The sequence below is a fragment of the Dreissena polymorpha genome, chromosome 2, assembly GCF_020536995.1.
Source record: "Dreissena polymorpha isolate Duluth1 chromosome 2, UMN_Dpol_1.0, whole genome shotgun sequence".
Lineage (NCBI taxonomy): Eukaryota > Metazoa > Mollusca > Bivalvia > Myida > Dreissenidae > Dreissena > Dreissena polymorpha.
In genome coordinates, this window is record NC_068356.1 from 18,131,248 (window position 1) to 18,158,777 (window position 27,530).

Below are 27,530 nucleotides of genomic sequence, written 5' to 3' on the forward strand. Positions count from 1 at the left end.
AATGAAGTGATAACATGATAAGACTAAGTACGGTCAACCTCATAGCAATGTAATTCACGAACAAAACACGTTCATTTGACGCTGACCCTGCATAGTTTAACGCATTCATGTATCAAGAAAGGAGATAATATTTTACATTTATTGTCTAAGAAAATGAAGGATAACTTTTGTAACAGCTATTGTGAGGTAGACTAACAAAACAACACAACACATCCCTCAAATTAATAAGTTAGGTTAAATATTTATGTAACAACAGGTTTACATATTACTTTTGTTTAATGTAAATAGATTGCTTAACAATTCAGTAGTGCATCCAATGGGTATTGGCATAAATTATTAAACGAGCGAGTAAGTGCATTTTATATTAACAAATAAAACAAAAATCCGGTTAATTATGTCTTAATACATTATACAGTACATACTGTATATAAACAGCGCAGTGCGAAATGGGTGCTTTACAATATGAAGCCTCACTGTTTCGGTAATGTGCCAAATGTATGCAATCCGCCACTCATATGTATGTATCAAATCAATAATTTAGCCGTGCTCTGTGAAAAAGGGGTTTAATGCATGTGCGTACAGTGTCGTCACAGTTGAGCCTGCAGTCCGCACAGGCTAATCAGGGACAACACTTTCCGCTTTTATGATTTTTTCGTTTAAAGAAAGTCTCTTCTTAGCAAAAATCCAGTTTAGGCGTAGTGTCGTTGCTGATTAGCCAGTGCGGACTGCACAGGCCAATCTGGGATGACACTTTACACAAATGCATTAAACCCCCTTTTCATGGAGCACTGCTTGATTTGTTTCACACAATTATTTTAGGAAATCTGCAGTAAAAAAGAGTCACAGAACCAATCACAGTGTAACCTTATGGAAGTTCACTTTGACTTTTAATTTAACAAGTATGTGCCTGAATGACTTTATAAAAATCTGTGCACATATTACTGGATTTCCACAATCTAATATTATACATATACAATTGTCTCTTTAACAGTCAATATTATAATTAATTACTTAACAACAATAAACACATGTAAATTGATGGTCATTTAATACAACAGAATGGTTTAAAATGAACAAACTATAATACACTACAAACTGAGCATACTACTAGCATTGCAACATTGGCTTTTACAGCAAAGCGTTTATGAAATATGCACATAAATAAATGGAAATAACTTGGTGTGAACAATGTAAATAATTAACAAGAGCACCTCATAATGGGTGCCAATGTTCGGCTGCGGGTGCAGTTCTAAATAATTGAAAGCTTGTCATAATTTTTTTTTAAAAAAGGTCAGTGAGCTTGACCTTTGACCTTGTGACCCCAACGAGCTAGCTATGACAATACCACGGGTTTTCTCCGAAAACAGCCGAGCTAAACATAGATTTTATGATAGTGACATAAGTGGAACAGGATTAAAAGCACACTTCTTTTTTAGTTGCGTTAGCAGGGAGAGACAATTGGAAACACAATATATTGTTGCGGTAATGTTCATGTATGCATTATTCAAGTTGTCAAAAGTGAATGTACCATCAGTTTTTGTTCACAAAATGCTTTAAATATCACATTTAAAGATATTCATTTCAAGTAGTTTGTAAACATTTTTGTTTGATATTTTAAGTGGTTTTTACATGACTTTGCATTGCTTAACATGACTAGAATAGTTGATTTATATGGGACAAGTAAATTATTAAAAGGAAATACTGATCAGTATAATAATAAAACATATCAAAACAATGAGACAAACAGTAAAAGGTTACAAAAGATGAGTAAATTATATGTAAAAATGGAGATCAAAAATGTTTGGTACACAAAAAAGCAAAAAATGGAGCAAACATGTATAAAGCACACTAAATATATGTGCATGATTGCAATAACTAATAAATACTTAACAATAAACACACTATACAAAAACAACTATGGTCAAAATTTTATTTCTTTTTTACAGTTTACATCGCTATGGACATAAAGGTGTATGTTAAACTTAGAGCGGAATTCTTTCAAATGAATATTTCTGATGTTTGCTAAAACAAATAATACAATTAAAATATGAAAGAAACGTTCTAAAGAATTTAATACATTTTAACAAGTGTAGGCATTGCCTACTACTTCAAATGTTAATTTTGGTTTGAAGTTGATAAAGGGACTCAAGTGATACAACATTTAAAAAAAAGCTTGACAAAATAGCATTCTAGTACCAAGCAATAAATTGCATTAAAAATAGTTATAGTAAAAATAAGTTTTTATTTTTGCATAATTTTGTTTTGATTTCAAGGAAAGATGATCAATATGATAATACAAATTACATTTTTTTTAAAATATATATGACAATTGAATGTACAATTATCAATTATATAGCACCAATGTCCCTTGAGTGATGTAAACAGCTTTTAACTCCATTCATTTGCAGGAGTGTACACAATGGAGCCCCCAAAAAGGTATTGGAAACGTTGTTGGTATTCACTTAAAAAAGAACAAGATGTCAATTGCATCACCTAAACAAATTTGTACTGAGTACTAGAACTGTTACAAATAGAATACCTCGACACAGAACTCATGTCAATATCTTGATGTTTGACTAAACACGGAACTATTGAAATCATAAACCAGCAGATTTTGATAAAAAAATTGTGAGATTTACCATATGTTAACATTATATATTGTTTAAGTCTGCCATTTACTTTTCGTTGTAAGTTACCTTAAAAATACTGTAATACCCCAAATATGACAAATACACAATTCTGTAGAATTCAGAAAACATTTTTTCTAAATCTTGGAGGCACAACATATGTGAATACATTATATATAAAAATGTTGACATGGTCACTAATTATTAGAAAGTACTAAAAACCTTTTTTTGTTTTGATTTATACCAGTTATACATAAATATATACATGTATGTAAACAAGAGATGAATTTGTTAAACACAATGTCCCCTACTGCATTTTGAAGCCACACAGCAGCTATATCGCAATTGAAAACATCATGACAAAGTTACTGTCAATTAATATTGGACAAAGTTACCCGCCTCTGATAGTACCGGTATCTAAAAGTGTTTTGGAAAAAAATCCAAGAGTGTTATTTTAAGGAAATTTCTTAGTCAAAAGCCCATAGCTTCGCTAAAAATGGATCAAAATGAAACTCACACTTCATCTGTAAGTCATGTAGGTAGATCTACATACCAAAAATCAGCTCAATATCTTATAGAGTTTCATAAAAAATCTCCCGAAGACGTTTATTATAGAGAACATTTCGAAGTCCGAGGCCCATCACTTCGCCAAATACATTAATCAATGGACCACAACCAAACTCACACCAATGTCTATATGACTTTGCGGATCTGTCTTTAATCGGCTGTTCACAAGTTTTTTATTTTTGGTCTGACGTGCAATAAACCGGTCCTGACCGGCTTAGAGACTGCAGCGAATGGTTTATCATACCTAATCGAGATGAGAATGCCATTAGGGTGTGTTAGCATGTACACTGTGTAATCGATTTCATGACATGGGAATTTTAGCAAACAGAATCGGACCGACTGTTTGGGATTTTCAATCGGTCTTTCATGACCCCAATCGGTCTAGGACCGACAAAACCGAACAAAATATGATGCCTGTCTATATCTGTTAGTCATGTTGGTAGACTCACATACAAAATATAAGCTTAATATATAAAAGCGTTTCATAACAATCTCTGTAAAACGGTTATTATAGAATAATTGCCCATAACTTAGCAAAAAATCAATGGACCTGAACAAAACTCACACTTCATCTGACAGTACAGACTCACACTTCATCTGAGAGTACAGACTCACACTTCATCTGAGAGTACAGACTCACACTTCATCTGAGAGTACAGACTCACACTTCATCTGAGAGTACAGACTCACACTTCATCTGAGAGTACAGACTCACACTTCATCTAAAAGTACAGACTCACACTTCATCTGAGAGTACAGACTCACACTTCATCTGAGAGTACAGTCTCACACTTCATCTGAGAGTACAGACTCACACTTCATCTGAGAGTACAGACTCACACTTCATCTGAGAGTACATACTCACACTTCATCTGAGAGTACATACTCACACTTCATCTGAGAGTACAGACTCACACTTCATCTGAGAGTACAGACTCACACTTTATCTGAGAGTACAGACTCACACTTCATCTGAGAGTACAGACTCACACTTCATCTGAGAGTACAGACTCACACTTCATCTGAGAGTACAGACTCACATATCAAAAATCAGCTAAATGTCTGAAAGTGTTTTGTAAAAAAACTATCAAAAAAACAGTTAATACAGAGAAAATGTCTAAGTCGATGGTCAATACCTTCCCCCAAATATATTGACTGGAATGAAACTCAAACTTCATCTTTGAGTCATGTAGGTAAACTCACATATCAGTAATCAGCTAAATATTTGAAAGCGTTTTGTATAAAAACCCTTTAGAAAACGTTTTTTGTAGAGAAAATGTCTACGTTCAAGGCCCGTAACTTTACCAAAAATCAATGGTCTGGAACAAAAAATCAACTAAATATCTGAAAGCGTTTCGTAAAAAAATCCTCCAGAAAACATTTATTATAAGAAAATGTCTAAGTTCAAGGACCAATACTTTGCCAAAAATCAATAGACTGGAACAAAACTCACACTTCATCCATTAGTGATGAAGGTAGACTCACATACCAAAAACCAGCTAAATATCTGAAAGTGTTTCATACAAAAAAAACCTCTGCAAAACTGAATGCTAGATGGACAGACGGCAAATAGCTTAGCCAAAATTAATGTACTGTAACAAAACTCACACTTCATCTGTAAGTAATGTAGATAGACTCACACACCAAATATCAGGTCAATACCTGAAAGTGTTTGGGAAAAAAGTCCAGAAAATGAAATGTGGGACAGACAGACGGAAGTCTAACTGCTATATGCCACCTTACAAGGCGCATAAAAAAACAACTGAACCTACTAAAAACACTAGTAAACACTGTCTACACACAACGTCAAATGAAAGCTATGTACACAATACTGCAGTTTGACTATTTGAAGAAAACTCAACTTAAGCATCAACTAATGGTGATACAAAATAAAACTTTCTTTATACAAACTGTATTCATGTTATCATATCATGATCACAAGCATTAGACTCTTTCATATTGCAAAACAAGAGGGCCTGAAAGGCCCAAAGTCGCTCACCTGAGAATCAAAGGAACTGACCTGTTCTGTGCAGCCCAAGATGTCATTAGAACAAAATGTTCTAACCAATTTTCATGACTAGTGAACACCCTGGCAGCCACCTTTTTCAACAGAACAGAACCATTTTCATACACATCCAAGATATCATTTAAACAAATATACTGACAAAGTTTCATGAAGATTCATAAGTCCATATAAGAAATGCCCTGCCCACTGGTGGCCATGTTTTTCAAGCAACTGGAACCATTTTCGAACTTGTCCAAAATATCATTCAGACAAATCTTCTGACAAAGTTTTATGATGAAGGTACAATAAATACGGCTTCTAGAGTGTTAACAAGGTTTAACTAAAGCTATATAAGGAAAAATGCCACGCCCCCTTGGCAGCCATATTTTTCCACCAACCGGATCCATTTTTGAACTCATCCAAGATATCATTGGGACAAATCATCTGACCAAGTTTCATGATGATTGGACAATAAATGTGGCCTCTAGAGTGTTAACAAGGTTTTACAAAAGCATGATATATAGCCATATTAGAAAAAATGCCCCGCCCCCTGGTAGTCATGTTTTTTTAGCAACCGAAACCATTTTCAAACTCATCCAAGATATCATTAGGACAAATCTTCTGACCAAGTTCCATGAAGATCGGAAAATAAATGTGGCGTCTAGAGTGTTAACAAGGTTTAACTATAGACATATAAGGAAAAATGCCCGCCCCCTGGCGGCCATGTTTTTCAACCAACAGGCATCATTTTTTGACTTGTCCAAGATATTTTTGGGATGAATCTTCTGACCAAGTTTCATGAAGATCGGACAATAAATGTGGACTCTAGAGTGTTAACAAGATTTTACTATAGCCATATCAGGAAAAAGGCCCCGCCCCATGGCAGCCATGTTTTTCAAGCAAACATAACAATTTTCGAACTCATCCAAGATATCATTGAGACCAATCTTCTGACCAAATTTCATGAAGATTGGACAATAAATGTGGCCTCTAGAGTGTTCACAAGGTTTTACTAAAGCCATATAAGGAAAACTGCCCCCCCCCCCTTGGCCTTTTTTCACCGATCTGCACCATTTTCTAACTCGTCCGAGATATCAATGAAACCAATGTTTTGACCAAGTTTCATGATGATTGGGCAAAAATTGTGACTTCTAGAGTGTTCACAAGGTTTCTCTATAGCCATATAAGGAATACTGCCCCACCCCCCCTGGCGGCCATGTTTTTTAACGGACCGGAACCATTTTTTAACTCAACCAACATATCATTTAGACAAACATTTTGACAAAGTTACACGAAGATTGGGCATCAAATGTGACTTCTACAGTGTTCACAAGGTTTTTCTTTTTCTTGACCTACTGACCTAGTTGTTGACCCAGCATGACCCAGTTTGGAACTCAGTCGAGGTCTCAATGGGACAAATGTTCTTACCAAATTTTATGAAGATCAGACAATAAATGTGGCCTCTAGAGTGTTCACAAGGCAAAATGTTGACGACGGACGACGCACAACAGGCGATCACAAAAGCTCACCATGAGCATGTTGTGCTCAGGTGAGCTAAAAAGGAGCCTTGCTCTGGAGGAATAGGGCTTAATGCATGTGCGTAAAGTGTCGTCCCAGATTAGCCTGTGCTGTCTGCAAAGGCTGATCTAAAACAACACTTTCCCCTTTTATGATTTTTTTTTGTTTTTAAAGAAGAATCTCATAAACAAAAGTCAAGTCTAGGCGAAAAGTGTCATGTCTGATAAGCCTGTGCAGACTGCAAAGGCTAATTGGGGACTACCTTAATTCACAAGCCCCATTTTCCTAGAGCACCGCACACATCTTTTAATACCATTGTACCAGTGTCTTCAGATCTGCTAATACTGAAACAAACTGGTTAGAGTTGAACAGACATAAAACATTATAGAATGTAAAGATCTCTCAAAGAAAGTTAAAATTACAATGTTACACACATATCACTGAGGAAGTACTTGTTACAATCTGTTGAATAGTGTATTAGACATAGTTGTTCTATTTTTAACAAAGTGACATCTCAACACAAAGTTTGCTTTTTTAAATTGTTCAGTAGTGTCAGAGAACTCAAATTCAATGCTTTGTTTATTTTTCCACACATCATCCAGCCAGGGGAGAAAACAAAATAGGAAAATACTTATTGGTATTCTAGAAACCTAGTACAATTCTATATCAGGTATTTTTTTCCAGAAGCAAGACATATGGGAAACAAGTAATACAGGATTTCTAATATTGAACAAAGAAGTGTTTCATATTGCACAAAATATATTTTACAAATTATTGTTCTATTGATAAATAAAACACTAAATTTCCAAAAAGGAGCCGTTTTCATTTCCTATCAAGTTAGATGTTGAACATTTTTTATAAACTCATAGAAAATAACTAGAGACTCTTAACCACAGATAATACATAGTAAATCCCTTTCAACACAACCCAACAGATCACAGCATAATAAAAATATTAGTATTGTGAAGAAAACAAAAATGAAGGACCTTATTTGAACTAGTCACCAACATTAGGCATACCACTTCATATACTGAGATATAACAAAATAGATCTAAGCTGCCATTAAATTCTTACTTCTAAAGTTTTCAATTCCAACTATTACCAAAATCCTACAGATGTGTACACATCTAGGGATACAATTCATGTGCATGTAACATCTGAATACTCTGGTGTGTAGATGCATTATCTCATTTTTAATCACATCTCCACTCTGTACCACATTCTCATCTCTCTGATCTGTCGAACCAGGAAATATGCCAACAGTATGCTGATAATCTGTGAACATATCAACACATTAGTTTAAACTTGACAACAGGTTAATGTATGCATACAATTAAAAGAGAATGTATAAACTATGATACAAGGGAAATAACTACTGGACAAACATTAAGCAAGAGTACATTATTGACCTTGTGGTTTTAAACTTATGCTGATGGATGTTGCTAAGGCGTGTAAGGTGTATCCATTAGATACACATGAATGCCAAATATCAAGTTGCCATCTTCAATATTGCAAAAGTATTCATTAAATGAGCGATTTTGACCCATATATTTGACCTTTGACCTTGAAGGATGACCTTGACCTTTCACCTCTCAAAATGTGCAGCTCCATGAGATACACATGCATGCCAAATATCAAGTTGCTATCTTGAATATTGCAAAAGTTATTGCAAATGTTCAAGTTGTGGCAAACAAACAAACACACAAACCAACAGACAGCGCAAAAACAATATGTCCCCCACTATAGTGGTGGGGGACATAAAAAAAAAGTAACATTTGACATTAGTTTGTGATCTTTATCCTACAGACGCAAGTCTGGCCTGTGACACATAGCCAGATAAAGAAGAATTATTGTAGACATGTATTACAGAATCCTTTGATGCATTTTCAAGTAAGGCTAAATTATGAACAGATCATCAAATTTATAATATTTGGCCTCAACGTGTGACCTTGACCTTGCCTCTTGGGTAATGGGTCTTGTATGTAACAATCTGCCAAAAATAATTGAGACATCATGGGTGTGGCTACTTTGTTATAGGAGATACATCTCAAGACATACACAAAATCATATATAACAAGAGATGTGTTTGTAAGAAACACAATGCCCCCTTCTGAGCCAATTTGATTTTAAAGCCATATATTTGACCTTTGACCTTGAAGGATGATCTTGACCTTTCATCACTTAAAATGTGCAGTTCCATGAGATACACATGCATGCCAAACATCAAGTTGCTATCTGAAGCGACATAGAAGTTATGAGCATTTTTCGAAACCTAAATGCGAAACCTAAATGCAAAGTGTGACGGAAAGACAGACAGACCGATCACTTTATGCCCTCCATGGGGGGCATAAAAACAGTTTTTTTTTAAGTTAAAAAAAGCCATAACTTTATTATTGATAATTGGTTTGCATCAAACTTGGACATGCGCCATCCTCTTATCCATATAATTATGCACACATACCTAGTTTAAATTAAATTTGACCATGCAGTTCGAAGATGTGGCTCGGGAAACAAGTTTTGTAAAACTTTTGTATTGTTTTTGCAGAAACAATATCTCTGCACTTATGGCTGGGGATAATCATACAGAGCAGTAATATTTTTCAAAATGAAATATTTGTGTTCAAAACCTTATGGAGTCTTCTTCACGATTTTTTCAATAGAACTTTCTATCAGTGAAGGTTTCTACCACGCTCACATCTTACCTGTGGTATGCTGGTTGCTAGAGCAACAATGCCCACAAAGTCCAGTGTCTTACTCAGCCAGGTGAGGAAAAGGTCGGTACAGCCCGCACCATGAATCTTCGTAGTTGGCATCTGCAGCAAGAATCAGGCACAAATTACATGAGTAGCGTCACTTCAACTGGGTAATAGACACATTTGTTAAATTCTTTTAACAGGCCTCAATTGACATTTTGTCAAACTGTTTACAAAAACAAGTAAAAATGAACACATAATAATCAAGAACTAAAATAAGTTTAAATTGTTTTACAACAAACAAGAGCTTGATTTGTGAAACACAATGCCTCCAATTGCACTTTTAATTCCCACAGCAGCTATTTCAGAGAAATCAAGGCCCAAAAAGCAAACAAATCAATTGACCAAAACGAAGCTCACACTTCATCTGTTATTCATGTAGGTAGACTAAAATACCAAAAATCAGCTCAGTATCTGAAAGCTTTCCGTAAAAAACATCCGGAAAGTTATCATAAAGAATTTTTTAAGTCCAAGGCCCATAACTTTGCCAAAAACCAATGGCTGAAAATGAATTTCACACTTTGTCTGCAGCTCATGTAGCTAGACTCACATAAAAAAATCAGCTCAATATCTGAAAGCGTTGCTTACAAAATCTCCGGAAAACATTTATTATATACATGTAGAAAACAGTCCAAGGCCAATAACTTTGCCAAAAATGAATGGACTGGAACAAATTTTACACTTAATCTGTAGGTTATGTAGGTAGACTCACATACCAAAAATCAGCTCAATATCTGAAAGGGTTGCGTAAAAAAATCCAGAAAAGATTATAGAGCAAATTTCAGGTAGGAAAACTCACATATCAAAACTCAGCTCAATATCTGGAGAGTTGCGTAAAAAACCCTCAGGAAAACATATAAATATTACTTCCCTTGTCAAAAATTACCTGTACCTGCCAAATGATATATAACAAGAGGCCCAAGATGGCCCTTGTTCGCTCACCTGAGAGGAGTCGGTTCATTCAATCTTTACCTAATGTCAAACTTGACCTAAATATTGACCAGACAAACACCCTGGTCAAGTTTCATCATTATTGAACCAAAACTCTGGCGTACATGTAGGGAGTGTTTTTGTTTTTGTAAGATTTGAAATGGTGACCTATCATCAAATTTGACTGAGATCTTTCAGCAACTTTGATAAAGAATGCTTGAGAAATGTGAATGCTAGAGTGTTTACAAACCAAATGTGGACGGACGGACAGCGGACAAAGACCAATCCTAAAACCTCACCTGAGCAATCAGGTGAGCTAAAGTGTGTTTCACCGATCTGAGCCATTTTCCAACTTGTCCAAGAAATCAATAAAACCAATGTATTGACTAAGTTTCACGATGATTAGGCAAAATATGTGACTTCCATAGTGTTCGATCACAAGGTTTCTCTCTATATAGTCACATTAGGAAAACTGCCCCACCCCTTGGCTGCCATGTTTATTGACCCATCAGGACCATTTGCAAACTCATCTGAGATATATATAAAACTAATCTTTTCACCAAGTTTCATGATGATTCGGCAAAAAATGTGACTTCTAGAGTGTTCACAAGCTTTCTTTTACTATATAAATATAAGAAAACTGCTCCCCCCCCGGCAGACATGTTTTTAACGGACCGGAACCATTTTCAAACTTAACTCACGTATTTAGGAAACAAAAGTTCTGACAAAATATCATGAAAATTGGGCCAAAAATATGACTTCTAGAGTGTTGACATGTTTTCACTATATACATATATAGAAAAATGCCCCGCCCACGGCCATGTTTTTTCACTGATCTGGACCATTTTCGAACTCGTCCGAGAAATCAATATAACCAATGTTTTGACCAACTTTCATGATGATTGGGCAAAATTGTGACTTCCAGAATGTTTACACTGCTTCTCTATAGCCAAATAAGGAAAACTGCCTCGCCCACTGGCGGCCATGTTTTTCAACGGACCGGAACCACTTTTGAACTCAACCAACATATCATTAAGACAAACATTTTGACAAAGTTATATGAAGATTGGGCATGAAATGTGACTTCTACATTGTTTACAAGTTTTTTCTTTTTTTGACCTAGTGACCTAGTTTTTGACCCGGCACGACCCAGTTTCGAACTCGACCGAGATTTTATTGGGACAAATCTTCTGACCAAGTTTCATAAAGATGGGACAATAAATGTGGCCTCTAGAATGTTTAGGAACAAATGTTAACGGACAGATGGACGTACGACGGACAAAGACCGGTCACAAAAGCTCACCTGAGAAATCAGGTGAGCTAAAAATGATCTCCTTTTAAAGGTTTTTAATTCTCTTTATTTCAATCCAAGGCTTATATCTACGTCAAAAATCTACGGACCAGAAAGAATTGTACACTTCATCTGTAGGTCATGTAAGTGGACTCACATACCAAAAATCAGCTCAATATCTTAAAGTGTTGCGTAAAAAAACTTTAGAAAACAGACTGCTATAGGCATAAAAAGGACTCACTGAAGTGTTGAATCTGACTTCAAATCCACAATCCACTCTCAGGCGTCCATCCTGAAAACAAAAGCAAGTCTAATAGATGAAATGCAATGTGACTGTTTTAAATCTGACCAAGCAGAAATGAACGAATAACAAGAGGGCCTGAAAGGCCCAGAGTCGCTCACCTGAGATAACAAGATATTATTGGGATAAATCTTCTGACCAAGTTTCACGAAGATCGGAAAATAAATGTGGCCGCTACAGTGTTAACAAGGTTTTACTGTAGCCATATAAGGAAAAATGCCCCGCCCCCTGGCAGCCATGTTTTTCAACCAACCGGCATCATTTTTGAACTCGTAAAAGATATTATCAGGATGAATCTGCTGACCAAGTTTCATGACGATCGGACAGTAAATGTGGCCTCTAGAGTGTTAACAAGATTTTACTATAGCCATATAAGGAAAAATGCCCCGCCCCTTGGAAGCCATTTTTTCTAAGCAAACATAATTTATTTTTAACTCATCCAAGATATCATTATGACCAATCTTCAGACCAAATTTCATGAAGATTGGACAATAAATGTGGCCTCTAGAGTGTTAACAAGGTTTTACTATAGCCATATATAGCCATATAAGGAAAAATGCCCCACCCCTGGTGGCCATGTTTTTAAAGCAACCAAAACCATTTTCGAACTCATCCAAGATATCATTGAGACCAATCTTCTGACCAAGTTTCATGATGATTGGAAAATAAATGTGACCTCTAGAGTGTTAACAAGGTTTTACTATAGCCATATAAGGAAAATAGCCCCGCCCCCATGGTGGCCATGTTTTTCAACCAACCGGCATCATTTTTGAACTCTTCCAAGATATTATTGGGATGAATCTTCTGACTGAGTTTCATGAGATCGGACTATAAATGTGGCCTCTAGAGTGTTAACAAGATTTTACTATAGCCTTATATAGCCATATATAAGGAAAAATGCTCCGCCCCTTGGCGGCCATGTTTTTCAAGCAAATGCAATTATTTTCGAACTCATCCAAGATATCATTAAGACAAATCTTCTGACCATATTTCATCAAGATTGGAAATAAATGTGACCTCTAGAGTGTTAACAAGGTTTTACTATAGCCATAAGAGGAAAAATGCCTCGCCCCCTGGCGGCCATGTTTTTCAACCAACCGGCATCATTTTCGAACTCGTCCAAGATATTATTGGGATGAATCTCCTGACCAAGTTTCATGAAGATTAGACAAAAAATGTGGCCTCTAGAGTGTTAACAAGATTTAAATATAGTAATATAAAGCCATATAATGAAAAATGCCCCGCCCCTTGGCAGCCATGTTTTTCAAGCAAAGGTTACCATTTCTGAACTCATCCAAGATATCAGTGGGACAAATCTTCTGAGCAAGTTTCATGAAGATCGGAAAATAAATGTGGCCTCTAGAGTGTTAACAAGGTTTTACTATAGCCATATAAGGAACAATGCTCCGCCCCCTGGCGGCCATGTTTTTAAACCAACCGACATCATTTTCGAACTCGTCCAAGATATTATTGGGATAAATCTTCTAACCAAGTTTTATGAGGATCGGACAATAAATGTGGCCTCTAGAGTGTTAACAAGATTTTGCTATAGCCATAAAAGGAAAAATGCCCTGCCTCTTGGCAGCCATGTTTTTCAAGCAAACGTCACCATTTTCAAACTCATCCAAGATATCATTGGAACCAATCTTCTGACCAAATTTCATGAAGATTGGACAATAAATGTGGCCTCTAGAGAGTGAAAAAGGCAAATGTTGACGTCGCACGACGGACAAATGGCGATCACAAAAGCTCACCATGAGCACGTTGTGCTCAGATGCTCTAAATAAAGCAACTTAAAGATGTGCCTGAAGTGGTTTTTTTAGTTATGTAAGGCACAAGGGGTATCCCTGTACTGATGTAAATAAGAATATCAGTTTAACTGATGGATGCTCTCTGATGATACGCTTTGTCAATCTATGTGTTAATAAACACCTAAAAAATCTATTATTAGTCTCGGAGAACTTGACCCCAGTGACCTCAAACCTCATCAAAAGGTAGTGGTCCATGCAAGGTACCTACTTGCCAGATATGTAAGAGATCAGTAAAATATTAAAGGCGCTATGAGAAACTGCAAAAAATTGTGAAGGAAAAATCTATTTTTAGCCTCGGTGACCTTGAACTTGACCCCAGTGACCTCAAACCTCATAAAAAGGTAAAGGTCCATGCAAGGTACATACATGCCAAATATGTAAGAGAACAGTAAAATATTGAAGTCGCTATGAGAAACTGTAACAAAATTATGACAGAAAAATCTATTATTAGCCTCAGTGACCTTGACCTTGACACCAGTGACCTCAAACCTCATCAAAATGTAGAGGTCCATGAAAGGAACCTACGTGCAAAATATATAAGAGATCCGAAAAATATTGAAGGTGCTTTGAGAACCTGTAACAAACAGGGGTGTGATTGAGGCAAAGTCAGAGGGGAGGAAAATTCTGATGACTGATTTTGACTACGCAAATGGCGCGCATAACGCAATCACAACCATAAAAACAGACATTAAAATAAACAACTGTTTGAACTTCATAAGAATATTTCTTTATAAAAACCTGTTAAACTTCACATTTAACATACTGAGGATGCAAAGTAAACAGTTAAGTAAGTATTTATTGTGATCAATAGCAGCAGTTTTTCAATGTATTCAATGACAGTTAATAGACTAAATATAAACAAACACACTTGAGTGTTCTTCTGGTGTTAACTGAGTTAAATTAATATATTTAATTTGTTTACCTTTCAATATCTTGCATTTCACATCTTCACTCAATTCAAAGCTATTTCTGTTAAATGAACAGCGTAACAAACATAATAATGCAGAATATGCATATGAATCTGATTATACACAGACCCACTGACATATAAAAATCAAATCATGTTTGTCTATTTCCATAATCGAACGATACTCTCTAAATTGTTTTACTTCGCGAGTAAACTACACTGTGAGTACACTCCTATTTGAAAACACCGGTTTCCGCGACACAAATTCAGTGGGCACATTTCTTAACAAAATATGTGTTGCTTGTATCTAAAACGTAGTCTTTTTTTTGACAAACACATTTCATTATTTCTATCAGACTAGGTGATGTCAGTCGTTTATTCGATTGCTATTTGTTATTTCAATAATCTTAATTTTTTCTTCACAACGGCGCCATTTGCAAACAAATCACAAAGCGCATTTTAAGAACACGATTTTAATTGGAAGATTGGGAAACGACAGCCAATTATATGGCTCGTGTTAAAAATGCTTAGGCAGAATCTACCAGTGTAAAATGCGGAGAGATTTCGCGGGCCGCGGATATTTCGGGCCGCTTATGAAATACGTCCGCGGAATCGGTGGTAGCCCCTCTCCCCCACATTTTTTAAAACGAATTTACGCAAATCTCAGAAGTGACATCCGGGACAACCCGATCCGCGGAAATCCTCGGATCCGCGGAAAAATCACACCCCTGAACAAAATTGTGATAGAAAAATCTATTAGCCTCGGTGACCTTGACCCCAGTGACCCAAACCTCATCAAAAGGTAGAGGTCCATGCAAGGTACCTACATGCCAAATATGTAAGAGATTGGTAAAATATTGAAAGCGCTATGAGAAACTGTAACAAGAGGGCCATGATGGCCCTGAATCGCTCACCTGACTAACCAAATACAATCCCAACCCAGATTTCATCAAGATTAACATTCTGACCAAAATTTCATGAACATTGGATGAAAACTGTGACCTCTATTGTCTACACAAGGTTTTTCTATTATTTGACCTAATGACCTAGTTTTTGACCCCAAGTGACCCAAATGCAATCCCAACCCAGATTTAATCAATATAAACATTCTGATCAAATTTCATAAAGATTTGATGAAAACTGTGAACGTTATTGTCTACACAAGGTTTTTCTATTATTTGACCTAGTGACCTAGTTTTTGACCCCAGATGACCCAAATACAATCCCAACCCAGATTTCATCAAGATAAACATTCTGACCAAATTTCATAAAGATTGGATGAAAACTGTGACCTCTATTGTCTAAACAAGGTTTTTCTATTATTAGACCTTGTGACCTAGTTTTTGACCTAGTGACATAGTTTTTGACCTAGTGACCTAGTTTTTGACCCCAGATGACTCAAATACAATCCCAACACAGATTTCATCAAGATAAACATTCTGACCAAATTTCATAAAGATTGGATGAAAACTGTGACCTCTTCTGTCAACACAAGGTTTTTCTATTATTTGACCTAGTTTTTGACCTTGTGACCTAGTTTTTGACCCCAGATGACCCAAATACAATCCCAACCCAAATTTCATCAATGTAAACATTCTGACCAAATTTCATAAAGATTGGATGAAAACTGCGACCTCTATTGTCTACACAATGTTTTTCTATTATTTGACCTAGTTTTTTACCTAGTGACCTAGTTTTTGACCCCAGATGACCCAAATACAATCCCAACCAAGATTTCATCAATATAAACATTCTGACCAAATTTCATAAAGACTGGATGAAAACTGTGACCTCTACTGTCTACACAAACAAATTGTTGACGGACACACGCACGCACACACGCACATACGGACGCCGGACATCACACGGTCACACTTCTTGACAGGTGAGCTAACAAAAGTGTGATGGAAGGAAGGAAGTAAGGAAATAAAAAGGAACTTCAAACTGGCAACTATATGCCCCCCAAAAATTTTCGAGAAGCGTAAAAATTGCACTAAAATATATATGCTTATGTTCAAATGCTATGTAATATGTTTATTTAGTGTCATCCCTCTTTCTTAACTTACATGCAAAATGCATTAAAATGTTTTTACCACAACAGAGAGACAATAACTCTGCAGCACAAGTTTACATGTTGATTAATGTTTGTGATCTTCTATAGCTCTTACAGCAATATTTTTATCTACATACAGCACAAGTCCTAAAATGCCATTGTATTGCTAAACAAGAGCTGAAAGTCTTCTTAAGTTAAAAAACAACATCCTGCACCGAATGAAATATTTACAATTTATTTGATGCAACAAGTCTCATTTAAAACTAGAGTTCTGTTGTTTTTTCCTATAGGAATATGCTTTCTCTAACCTCTGAAGGAAATCAAAGCGCTGAAGGCACTGAATTTGTACGCTGCTGTATAATCTTAGACGCAACTCAGTTTTCAAAATTATGTTATAGCTTTTTATATCGCAAGTAAGAAATGACCACAACCCATTCAAATTTATAAAGAGTGTGTCTTAAAACACAGGTCGAGATGTGTTGTTTTTTTCAAATCATTGATACAGCTAATCAGTGTGCACAGGCTAATCTTATTTGACATGCATTAAGCCACGTTTTCCCTGAAAGCAGCCAATATGTACAGATTTCAATGATAAACACTAGACTGGCCAACGTTGTCTTACAAGCTGTTAAATACACACTATGTACTGTACCAGTGAGAACAGGCAGATGCGGTGGTTAGAGCAGACGCTTTTAGCATTCGTCGTCTGCTAAATTTTACTGCAGTTATCCACACAGGCAGTCACGGGTTACGGCTCCTAGCGTAGCTAAGCGCATACTGATTTGCAAAATTGCGTCTGCATTATATGTGAGCTAACGCTCACAAATAAAAATAGAATTTCTGATGGTAAACAGATTAAATTTCAATATTTAAGGAGAAATTAATCTCATCCCAGCGCAACTGTATTCCTGTCAAAGATCGAGGGCCACTGATAAATCTGTTAGTTCAAGAATAGATTTAAATTATTATTGCAACCTTTATGAGCCTTGTCATGTGAAAATGGGTCAAATGCCATATGCGACCGGTGAGGATTAAGATCAGTCTGCGCATCCATGCAGTCTGGTCAGGAACTACACTGTCTGCTGAGACCACCCAATTTTGCCTGACTTAAATGTGGACAAGGTAGTTCCTGACAAGACAGCGAGATGCCCAGGCTGGTCAAGAGCTATGTTGGCTGCATATGGCATTAACACATTTTTACATGATGTGGCACATATGTTACAAGCATTCCACCTGATGATTGTTGACACAGCAGGACCAGGGGACTCCACACTTCTGAGCAGTCCTGGCTGCACACTGGAACTGCTTGTTCTCCTCATAGTCATTGAACGAGTCCAGACCACAGCAACGCATCTATACACAAATATAGCCAAAGTTAAAGCCATTTACCTACATAAGTTTATAAAACATCTTTAGTTAACACTCTCACCTGTCAGATACACATTTTGACCGATGTGTTGTCCCTGAGGATATGAAATTTAAATAAAGACTTTTCTTAATAGATTTAAGTTTTAAATGCTTCATTTCCAACCCTAAGATACTGATGTGCAGCAAACAGCATAACTTACCTTAACAGCTGTGAGTTTCTCGCAAGCTGTTCTGGTTTAATGATGGTTGCACATAGCCATTTTAACTTTGTTTTTGAGAATAAAAGGGTTATACATGTAGTAGTGAACATTAAATATAATCTTTGCCATGAGCTTGTTGAAGAACTTAATCTTTACTGTTATAATTTTACATGTAAATTGTGCTTTTTTTGTTTAAAAAAAAAGGTTTAAAACTAAATTTTAAAGATATATTTGAAGTGAAAAATGAACCATCCATCAATATTCATTTGCAAAAAAACATAGGGCCCTCTATGTAAGTTAATTAAGAAATAATATTTTTCTATCATGGTTCGTTGTCGAATAACCTAAAGTAAGGAGTATAGATGCGTCGGAAAAAAATCACGAGAGCGATTTGATAACACGCATCTTTACTCCTTACTGTGGGTTATTGGACAACAAACCATCATAGAAAATTATTATTTTGATTCTAACATGATTCTGATTGATTTGGTTCAAGCATTTGGACGTGACTATATTTTACAATACTCCGACCTTCTTAGTACAAAGTTCACTATTCAGTGACGTCATGAAATTGTACCAACATATGACGTCGTTTTCATTCATAAATATTTTGCAAATGACGTCACTTTCATTGAGTTCAAATATCATAAAAACTAAATGACGTCACGTTTGTTAATGCTACTGAAAAGCCGACATGCTATAAATGTTTTCTTAATTATGTTTCCTAACAAATAACATTCTTTGTAGGCGCGGTTATGCCACTTATCACCAAATCTACAATTTGTTGTTTCATTACATTTATATACATGCTACATTTATTACATTTCTTTTACAGCGGGTTTTAGCACGTGCATTTACGTGCAACATTTTCTTTATTTATTCGGAAGTCAAATATTAAGCTCCGCCCATTATTATTGCAGAATAACCCACACTTGATTTCCTTTTTTGTCTATAGAAAACAAGTCGCGTGTAGTGTTAGAATAATAAATAAAGCATGATCATGTAGTTTAATTACTATAGGCGGTACTTTGAGCTTCATTCACATGTGATATCATCTTCACTCCCACAATTTTTGTTGCACATTTTACAGACCATCTATAAAAACCGTACCAAGGCAGTTACAGTGGCAATCTGATTCTTATTGCACTAACCCTGAAATGAATTCAAATAAAGGGACAATATGATCAACTTTTCAGTTTCTCTACAGCATGGTAACAATTATGAGAGTAGATTGGCGATGCATAAACAAAACTTGACTGCTATTGAACAGGCAGTACATATGCATACGCTTGTCTGCAAGTTGTCCATAGCCTGTCTGTAGCTTGTTTTTGTGTGGTAATCCTTGACAAGGGGCATGAAGTCTTTACTTGTCATATCAGGGACCTGCAAGGCAAAACATACACTAGAGTATGGAATATAGGCAGACAGGCTTTACCTGAAGTTGCTTATATGGTATACGAAAATCAAACTTATATTCTATAACAAAATATTAAAATATTTGCTACTACAGCTTTTCAGTAAACTCTAGTTAAAAACAAGGGCTGTTTGTAAAACATGCATGCCCCCCATATGGGCTGTCAGTTGTAGTGTCAGCCATTGTGTGAATATGTTTTTGTCACTGTGACTTTGACCTTTTACCCAGTGACCTGAAAATCAATAGGGGTCATCTGCCAGTCATGGTCAATGTACCTATGAAGTTTTAAGGCCCAATTATTCTTGAATTATCATCAGGAAACCATTTTACTGTTTCGAGTCACTGTGACCTTGACCTTTGACCTAGTGACCTGAAAATCAATAGGGGTAATCTGCCAGTCATGACCCATGTTCCTATGAAGTTTCATGATCCTAGGCGTAAGCATTCTTGAGTTATCATCCGGAAACCATTATACTGTTTGGAGTCACTGTGACCTTGACCTTTGACCTACTAGTGACCTGAAAATCAATAGGGGTCATCTGCCAGTCATGATCAATGTACCTATGAAGTTTCATGATCCTAGGCCTAAGCGTTCTTAAGTTATCATCCGGAAACCATCTGGTGGACGGACCGACAGACTGACGGACCGACATGTGCAAAACAATATACCCCCTCTTCTTCAAAGGGGGCATAAAAATAAAAGTGATAACACAGATATCACACATTTTTGTATGGCGACTTTATCTTTCACATAATTTGTCTTATTTTGAATGGTCTTGCTTAATTCAATTACCATTAAGATTTTTATGCCTGAAATGAAAACTGAGTGCAAACAACCTTTTTGTTTAATAAAATAAGACAATCCATATTAATGTAAGGATACAAGAAAGATAAAACGATAAATACAATTAAAACTTAATAAACCTTTTGTCTGTGGATGAATGCCAACACTCCGATGCCAACCTGGGTCAAGAACAACAACACAGTAACCACCAGATACTGAAAGGAAAAGCATTATCAGTAATTAAGACACATATTATGTAACACTACAAGTTAAATGATGCAAATTCATTGTATACCAGATATATGAACATGATTCTACTGCTACAGTCTTTAATTCTGCGATAGCTCATTACGATAATAAAATACTTAAAATGTGAAAATTGCTAGTAGAAGCAAATAATACTACTAAATAAACATGATTCCAAAGGTGAAGATTTATCGTCAGTGGAATGCGCTGAGGATATTTACATATTCCAGTTTTATTTATGTTTCATTTCAATGTAAAGCTCATTTGATTTATGTAAAATATTCTTTACTTCAATTGTCACAGGATAATTACAGAGACTTGTTCATAGTTTGTAAAAAATTGACAATATTCAAACAATTTGTAATACATTCAGAAAATATTGTACATGTGTGCATTATATTGAATTCATACATGCAAACTTGTGTTCCTGACTAAAAAATATGTTTGATATATTGGTTCATTTATGAATTAGCATTTACAGAAATCTGTAAAAGCTTTTCATCCATAATTTGGAAAGTATCTAAATACAAATGTAGCGTTAAAAATCCATGAAATATCAAAAGCCAGAATTATGCACTATGCAGTGTTATCACATTGACTTAGTTTTGCTTCTAAGGGTCCGTGGTTAAAACTTTTTTAGCTTTTATAATAATATTGGACAGTTATCAATTATAAAGTTATGCAAGTAATTGCATTTAAGGAAATATTCATAGGTGAAAGTAAGAAATTGTTCAAATCTGAAATATCAGTCTTGCAGCGACCATGAGTTTATTAATTACTAAATCATTTTGAATAAAACAAACTCACAAAAATAAGCAGACAGTTGTTTTCACGAACCACACCAGCCACGCCGAAGAAAGCGATGACAGTAATGATCAGACCAACACCAATGAGAAGAAGGGCAGGTAAAAACAGGTCGTTGTTCAGGGCTTCATAGTCTTTCACCTGGAAAACCACCCACACTCCAACCGACAACAGCCCCGCACCTGCAAGCTGGAAAAACAGACAATAAGAACTATTATCTGATCAGAAACACAGTCCAAAAACGCATTTAATAAAATGATGAATTGAAACAATACTATGGATATAGAAACGTTCTGAAAAAATATATGTTTAAGCATAATCATCATGTGAAATGGATTTAATTAATGTTTAATAAATATGATACATTAAAATCAGTTATAGTGCTCATGTTGTTTTGTTTTAACTTTCTTAGTTTCTAGAACATGATATAGATACATGTACAAGCTCATGTAAAGTATCAAATACCTGCATTCATAAAAAGACTTGAAGCCATTATGGCTTTGTGGGTTGTAAATAAATACCAATGACTCAACCATGTTCTGTCTAAAACCATGTGGTTTGTGCAAAAATAGCTAAAAGAACTCCATAGATCAGGTTTTATAGTACCTGTTTATATCATGCAAATTCATAAAATATAAAAGGTGACATTTTAAATTATGGTAGCCAGAACTATTTCTAACATCATAGCATGGTCAACAAGCTTAATCATGTTTATGTACAGTCTAAATAATTCAACGTTTAACAAGCAATGATCCAGTAAGGTATAAACTGCAACCAGAATGACACATTCATGAATTACCTCAACATACAATTTAAAGCATTTTTTGAGTAAAAACAAGCTTTAGTAATTTAACTTAACAAAATTACATCAAATCATTACTCATAGAAACCAGAAACAGAAAAAAAACAAGAGATGTGTTTGTCAGAAACACAATGCCCCCTATTGCGCCGCTTTGAAATAAAATTTCAATATATCATTTGGCAGGTTTATAAATTATCTCCCTTTTAAAGCTTATTACTTCCCTTGGATTGTATTTTTTTACTTTTGACCTTGAAGGATGACCTTGACCATGACCTTTCACCACTCAAAGTGTGAAGCTTCATGAGATACACATGCATGCCAAATATCAAGTTGCTATCTTCAATATTGCAAAAGTTATGGCCAATGTTTAAGTTTTCGGATGGACGGACGGACTGACGGACAGTTCAACTGCTGTATGCCACCCTACCGGGAGCATAATAACATTATTACCAATATTTATCAATACTGTTGATTTTGTTTTCAAATAAGATGGTTTTAATGATCCAGCACTAAACATACAGGTAAGTTTATTTTATGAATACCGTAATAAATCACTTACAAATAATTAATTTTGTTCATGTCCGAAAATTTAGAAACGAATAATATTTATATAAAAAAATGGGTTTAATTTTTTTTAAAGACAAACTTATAAGATTGCATTGACAATCAGATGCGGGTTTGCAATATGTTAAACATCCATTGTATTAACGAATAATATCACATGCTTGTTAAATAACACACCTTATAGTATAATTAACATATTATTTGCACTATAATGACCATAATCCGATCATAAAAACTTTTGATGGAAGTGACATCAGCTAAGCGAAAACGGTGATGAAAACTGTCAAATAGCGCTGCAAAATGTACTGTCTTTGTATGTGCAATAATTTTGAGTCATGAAAAATATTCTTTTTTTGCCAAACAAGGGGGTGTCCAAAAATTTATTAAGAGAGTCCAAAAACTTAGAGTAATAACAGTACGTTAAGGGCCTATATAATGATGCTTGAAATTCTATGACATTTTGCTGTATGTCAAACATTTAACCATCATCTTCAAACCAGAATACACAGATTCCACAGGACAACCCCACTAAATAAACATAGAAATAGACTAGTCTCATTTATAAGACGCGCAAAGAATTTAGAGATACTTTTTATATGGGCTTAAGTCTTTGGAACATCTCATCGGTGAAGGACCCGTTATGTGTTGGACACCAGAAAGTTTAAATTTTCGTCAATTTGCGTAAAATTGCAAAATAACATTACCAACTCATTCAGTTTTAGTTCAGAAGTCCATTTTTACCTCAAATATCGTCAAATTGAAGTAAGAAAGGCATACATTCTTCAGTTAAACTTCTGCTTAAATCACAACAATATCACTGACCTCTTGCCATATTATGAAACAGATTTAAATATCAATCAATCAGAAGATGGCATTACATTGTAACGTGTACGCGTAATTTTATTTAACATGAGCTTTTAACACCTACTTTTACCTAACTAGATCTAGTATGCTCATCTTTGTCGATTTAATGAGCATATGTTAAAAACAGATATGGTGCAGTTTCTATTCACTCTTCTAAGTTTCGGCAACTTTTTATGCATGTCTTTTTCGCACCTCTGTCTGTGTTGCTTTATGTACTTACATTCTACATTACATAGGACAGTATACTGTAGGATCTGTATCAATATTATTAATGTACAGTATCAGGGGTGTCAATTGACCAAAATCTAAAATCCTGAAAATAAGCCCAGCATGTGGGGGCCAAGTGCTAAAAGAGGGTAAATAATTCATTTAATTTTTATAATTTAAAATTTGTGTTAACAATATGTCAAATTAAAATAATTTGTGTTTAAAATGACATTTTGTGACAAAAATCTTGAATCATCAGAACAAAAATCCTCTAATTTATATCAATATCAAAAGCAGTTTTTGAAGGCCTAAATCCTGAATTCAGGAATAATCCTGAACTTTGACACCTCTGAGTATAAAAATAAAAGATGTAATTTATTTCAGAACATTTTAATTGTCACTATAGAAAAAAAAAAATGCTTAATTAATCAAGAAAAGTATAATAACATCGGTTTACTATGTAACGCTCTGCACCACAACAGACAAACACAAACTATATTTTACGCCGTTTATTCTTCCACATTTAAACCAGATGCTTTACATTGAGGTCGTGCTATTGATTTATATCTACACGGCGAGCGAATCGAGAGATATTGAAAAATTGAATAGTGGCCGGATTTAAATTGCTCAGGCGTGCAAAATTCAAAGTGTCATTACATAATTTTTGAGGAACATTATCGAGAAATGAATTATCTACACAGGTATGTAAATATTATTGCAATCCGTTCATATTAAGTGTCTGATATCGGGGCTTGAATGTTGCGCACAAAATCCTTGCGCAACAATATAGACAAAGATGGAAAAATGTCCACCATTCATTGAATGCCTCTCGGGTTGTATGCTCCAAATATTACCAATATAAAAAGTAGCTTAATATTTGAGACCGTCAACTAAGTTGGACTAAAAAATAGACGTACAAAACCAAGCTTAATTGTTTCGCCTTTTAAGCCTTACTGCAGGTTCCTGAATTACATTTCAACCTATATGCACATATCATTACAGTTGACGTACAGAGGAGGTAACTACCAGCAGCAATCATGTTCAGCAGCCTTAATCAATTTAACTCTGTGACAGTAAACATTATGCAAACAGTGTTTTTTTTTCATTCAAAATCGGGTCCGGTAACCGGACCCATTCCCAATGGAACACGGTACATATTTTTCCCAAATGGGAGCTCAAAATCCCCAATCCCCTCAAAAAACAAAAACAAAGACATTTTTTTTTTAATCTCAATATTTTGTTCATCTCCCGTCCATTTAAGTTCGACCTTAGTAAATATTATACTGGCCACACTTGTATCCTTAATTTTGAAGCATTTTTTAGCAAAACAACAACAATATTAATTTCCCAATTTAGTCAATCAGCCGCCATTTTCCCAATCCAAAGGGACCCGGCCCCATTCCCAAAATGGTGAAAAATAACACTGGTCAAATGTAAGGGCAAGTTATTCACTAAAGAAGACAAGTAAATTGAGGACTGCATTGAGCTGTAATGTTTCTCTAATTCTAGTGCAGCTGAAGGTTAATGTTGTGTATATTTGTACAGGAATAGCACGCTATATCAGAAATTGTTAAAGCCTTAAAGGTCGCTTCTCATCCTTCTACATTGTAACTCCAAGTTCTATTTTTGGATAAATTAATGTATGAAGTTAAATAGCTAAAAAACATTGGCCCTTACAACATATACACTCGCAATAAGCAGCAATATCAGTTTGTTGCAGCTGTATGCAGTGCAAGCGCACAGTGGCTTTTTGGGGTGAGAATCCGTGGAAGATTGGCTTTTATTATTCAGCATCCTCTCGCCGTCAAATTCCACCGCCATCTTTGTTGCTCAGTATCCGTTAACTATCGTTATTTTCCGTGAGATATCCAACCGCCATTCGCCGGCAATATCCGAATTTATTCGCTGTTCGTAATTTTCCGGTAAAGGTTACAGTATACTAATGATATACTCCCAGAAAAATCACATTGTGTCACACCGGTCTTACTGACCTGTGTGAAAAAATTGAATAAAGAGCGAAAATGTTGAAAACTAACGAAAATTTTAATTGATACTAACATAAAACCGTAAGACTGAACAAAATAATACTTAACTTTTAAATCAAAGCACGAATGTTTACTTATAAAGCAAATTCTTCATTCATCCGCGGACTTCTTTGTGTCGTAGTCATAAATGCCTCCAAATGGAGGTGCGTGATGCGTCTAAGTATAGAGGTGACAATAACGTAGTGACGTCACCATCTATGTATAGAATGGAAAAATCATCTATATGTACCAGTCTATACATAGATGGTGACGTCACTACGTTATTGTAAGACCGGTGTGTACACAATGTACTTATCAGCAATATCAGAATAAACTTAGTAGGCAGAACACGCATGGTCGTACGTGCGAATCTGAAACAACTTTTTATTTTTATTTTGTCAATATACCAAAACATTGGACGGCCCCTTTAAGTATGACTGACATATAACCTTAATCGTATTTTATCTTTGAATTCAAACATTTAAAGTAAATTCCTTATAAATTGTTTATCATTTACTACACATTTTTATTTTCACCATCATCAACACATATAAACCATCACACTCGTCTACAACTCCGACATTAGATTGGACTTGACATACTGTATATAATAAACGTTTCCGCATGTTTTTACGCAACGCTTCCAGACATTGAGCTGATTTATTGTATGTGAGTAGTACCTACATGGCCTACGGTTGAAGTGTGTCATTACTTGGATTCGACCCCCCCCCCAAACCACCCACTGAGTCAGATCTTTCCTCTCAAACCGGTCGCAGAAATCGCCGTTGAAGGTCACTTCTCCGATGAACTGCCAGTTCTCTCTGGAGTGCCCCAGGGGTCTGTCCGTGGGCCATGTCTATTTCTGGTCTACATAAACGACTTACCCGACTCCTTCAAACGCAACGTAAGGATGTTCGCAGATGATACCATTATTTATCTTACCATAAATTCCAACTTTGACAGCCTATCCCTCCAAGATGACCTCAAACACGTAGAAACCTGGGAAAAAACTTCGTCAATATAGTTTAACCCGGACAAATGCGAAATCCTCAGAATTTCTCAGAACCCAATCATCTTCCCTTACAAACTTCACAACACTGAGTTAAAACCCTCTGAAGCTGCAATATACTTAAGGCTTCACCATCTCCAAAGATTTAAACTGGTCAAAACACATAGATAGTGTTACTTCTAAAGCAACCTCCACCCTCCGATTCACCCGACGTAATGTCAAAAATGACAATCAAAAGGTTAAATCTGCTGCATACAATACTTTACGTCCGCCCCAAACTTGAGTACTGCGCTAGCGTCTGGCATCCATGGCAGAAAACCCTTACCAACAAATTAAAAAGTGTCCAAAGGTCAGCCGCTAGATACGTCCTCAATAACTACAGTTACACCAGTAGTGTCACCCTCATGCTACAAGCATTAGAATGGAATAATCTACAATACAGATGGTCATATAACTCCCTGGTCATGTTCTACAAAGTAAG

General features: G+C 35.6%; 1 protein-coding gene across 1 annotated transcript; it reads right to left on the reverse strand.

Moving 5' to 3' along the window:
* Positions 1–125: 125 nt before the first annotated feature.
* On the reverse strand, positions 126–25,843 carry LOC127866074 (tetraspanin-15-like). Its single transcript, XM_052406464.1, has 8 exons — positions 25,694–25,843; positions 21,583–21,768; positions 20,670–20,744; positions 19,619–19,714; positions 17,997–18,116; positions 11,933–11,983; positions 9,420–9,530; positions 126–7,992 (listed from the first exon to the last, which is right to left on the reverse strand). Exons 1-8 carry the CDS (start codon positions 25,835–25,837, stop codon positions 7,915–7,917), a joined length of 861 nt encoding a protein of 286 aa, XP_052262424.1. The 5' UTR covers positions 25,838–25,843; the 3' UTR covers positions 126–7,914.
* Positions 25,844–27,530: the final 1,687 nt, after the last annotated feature.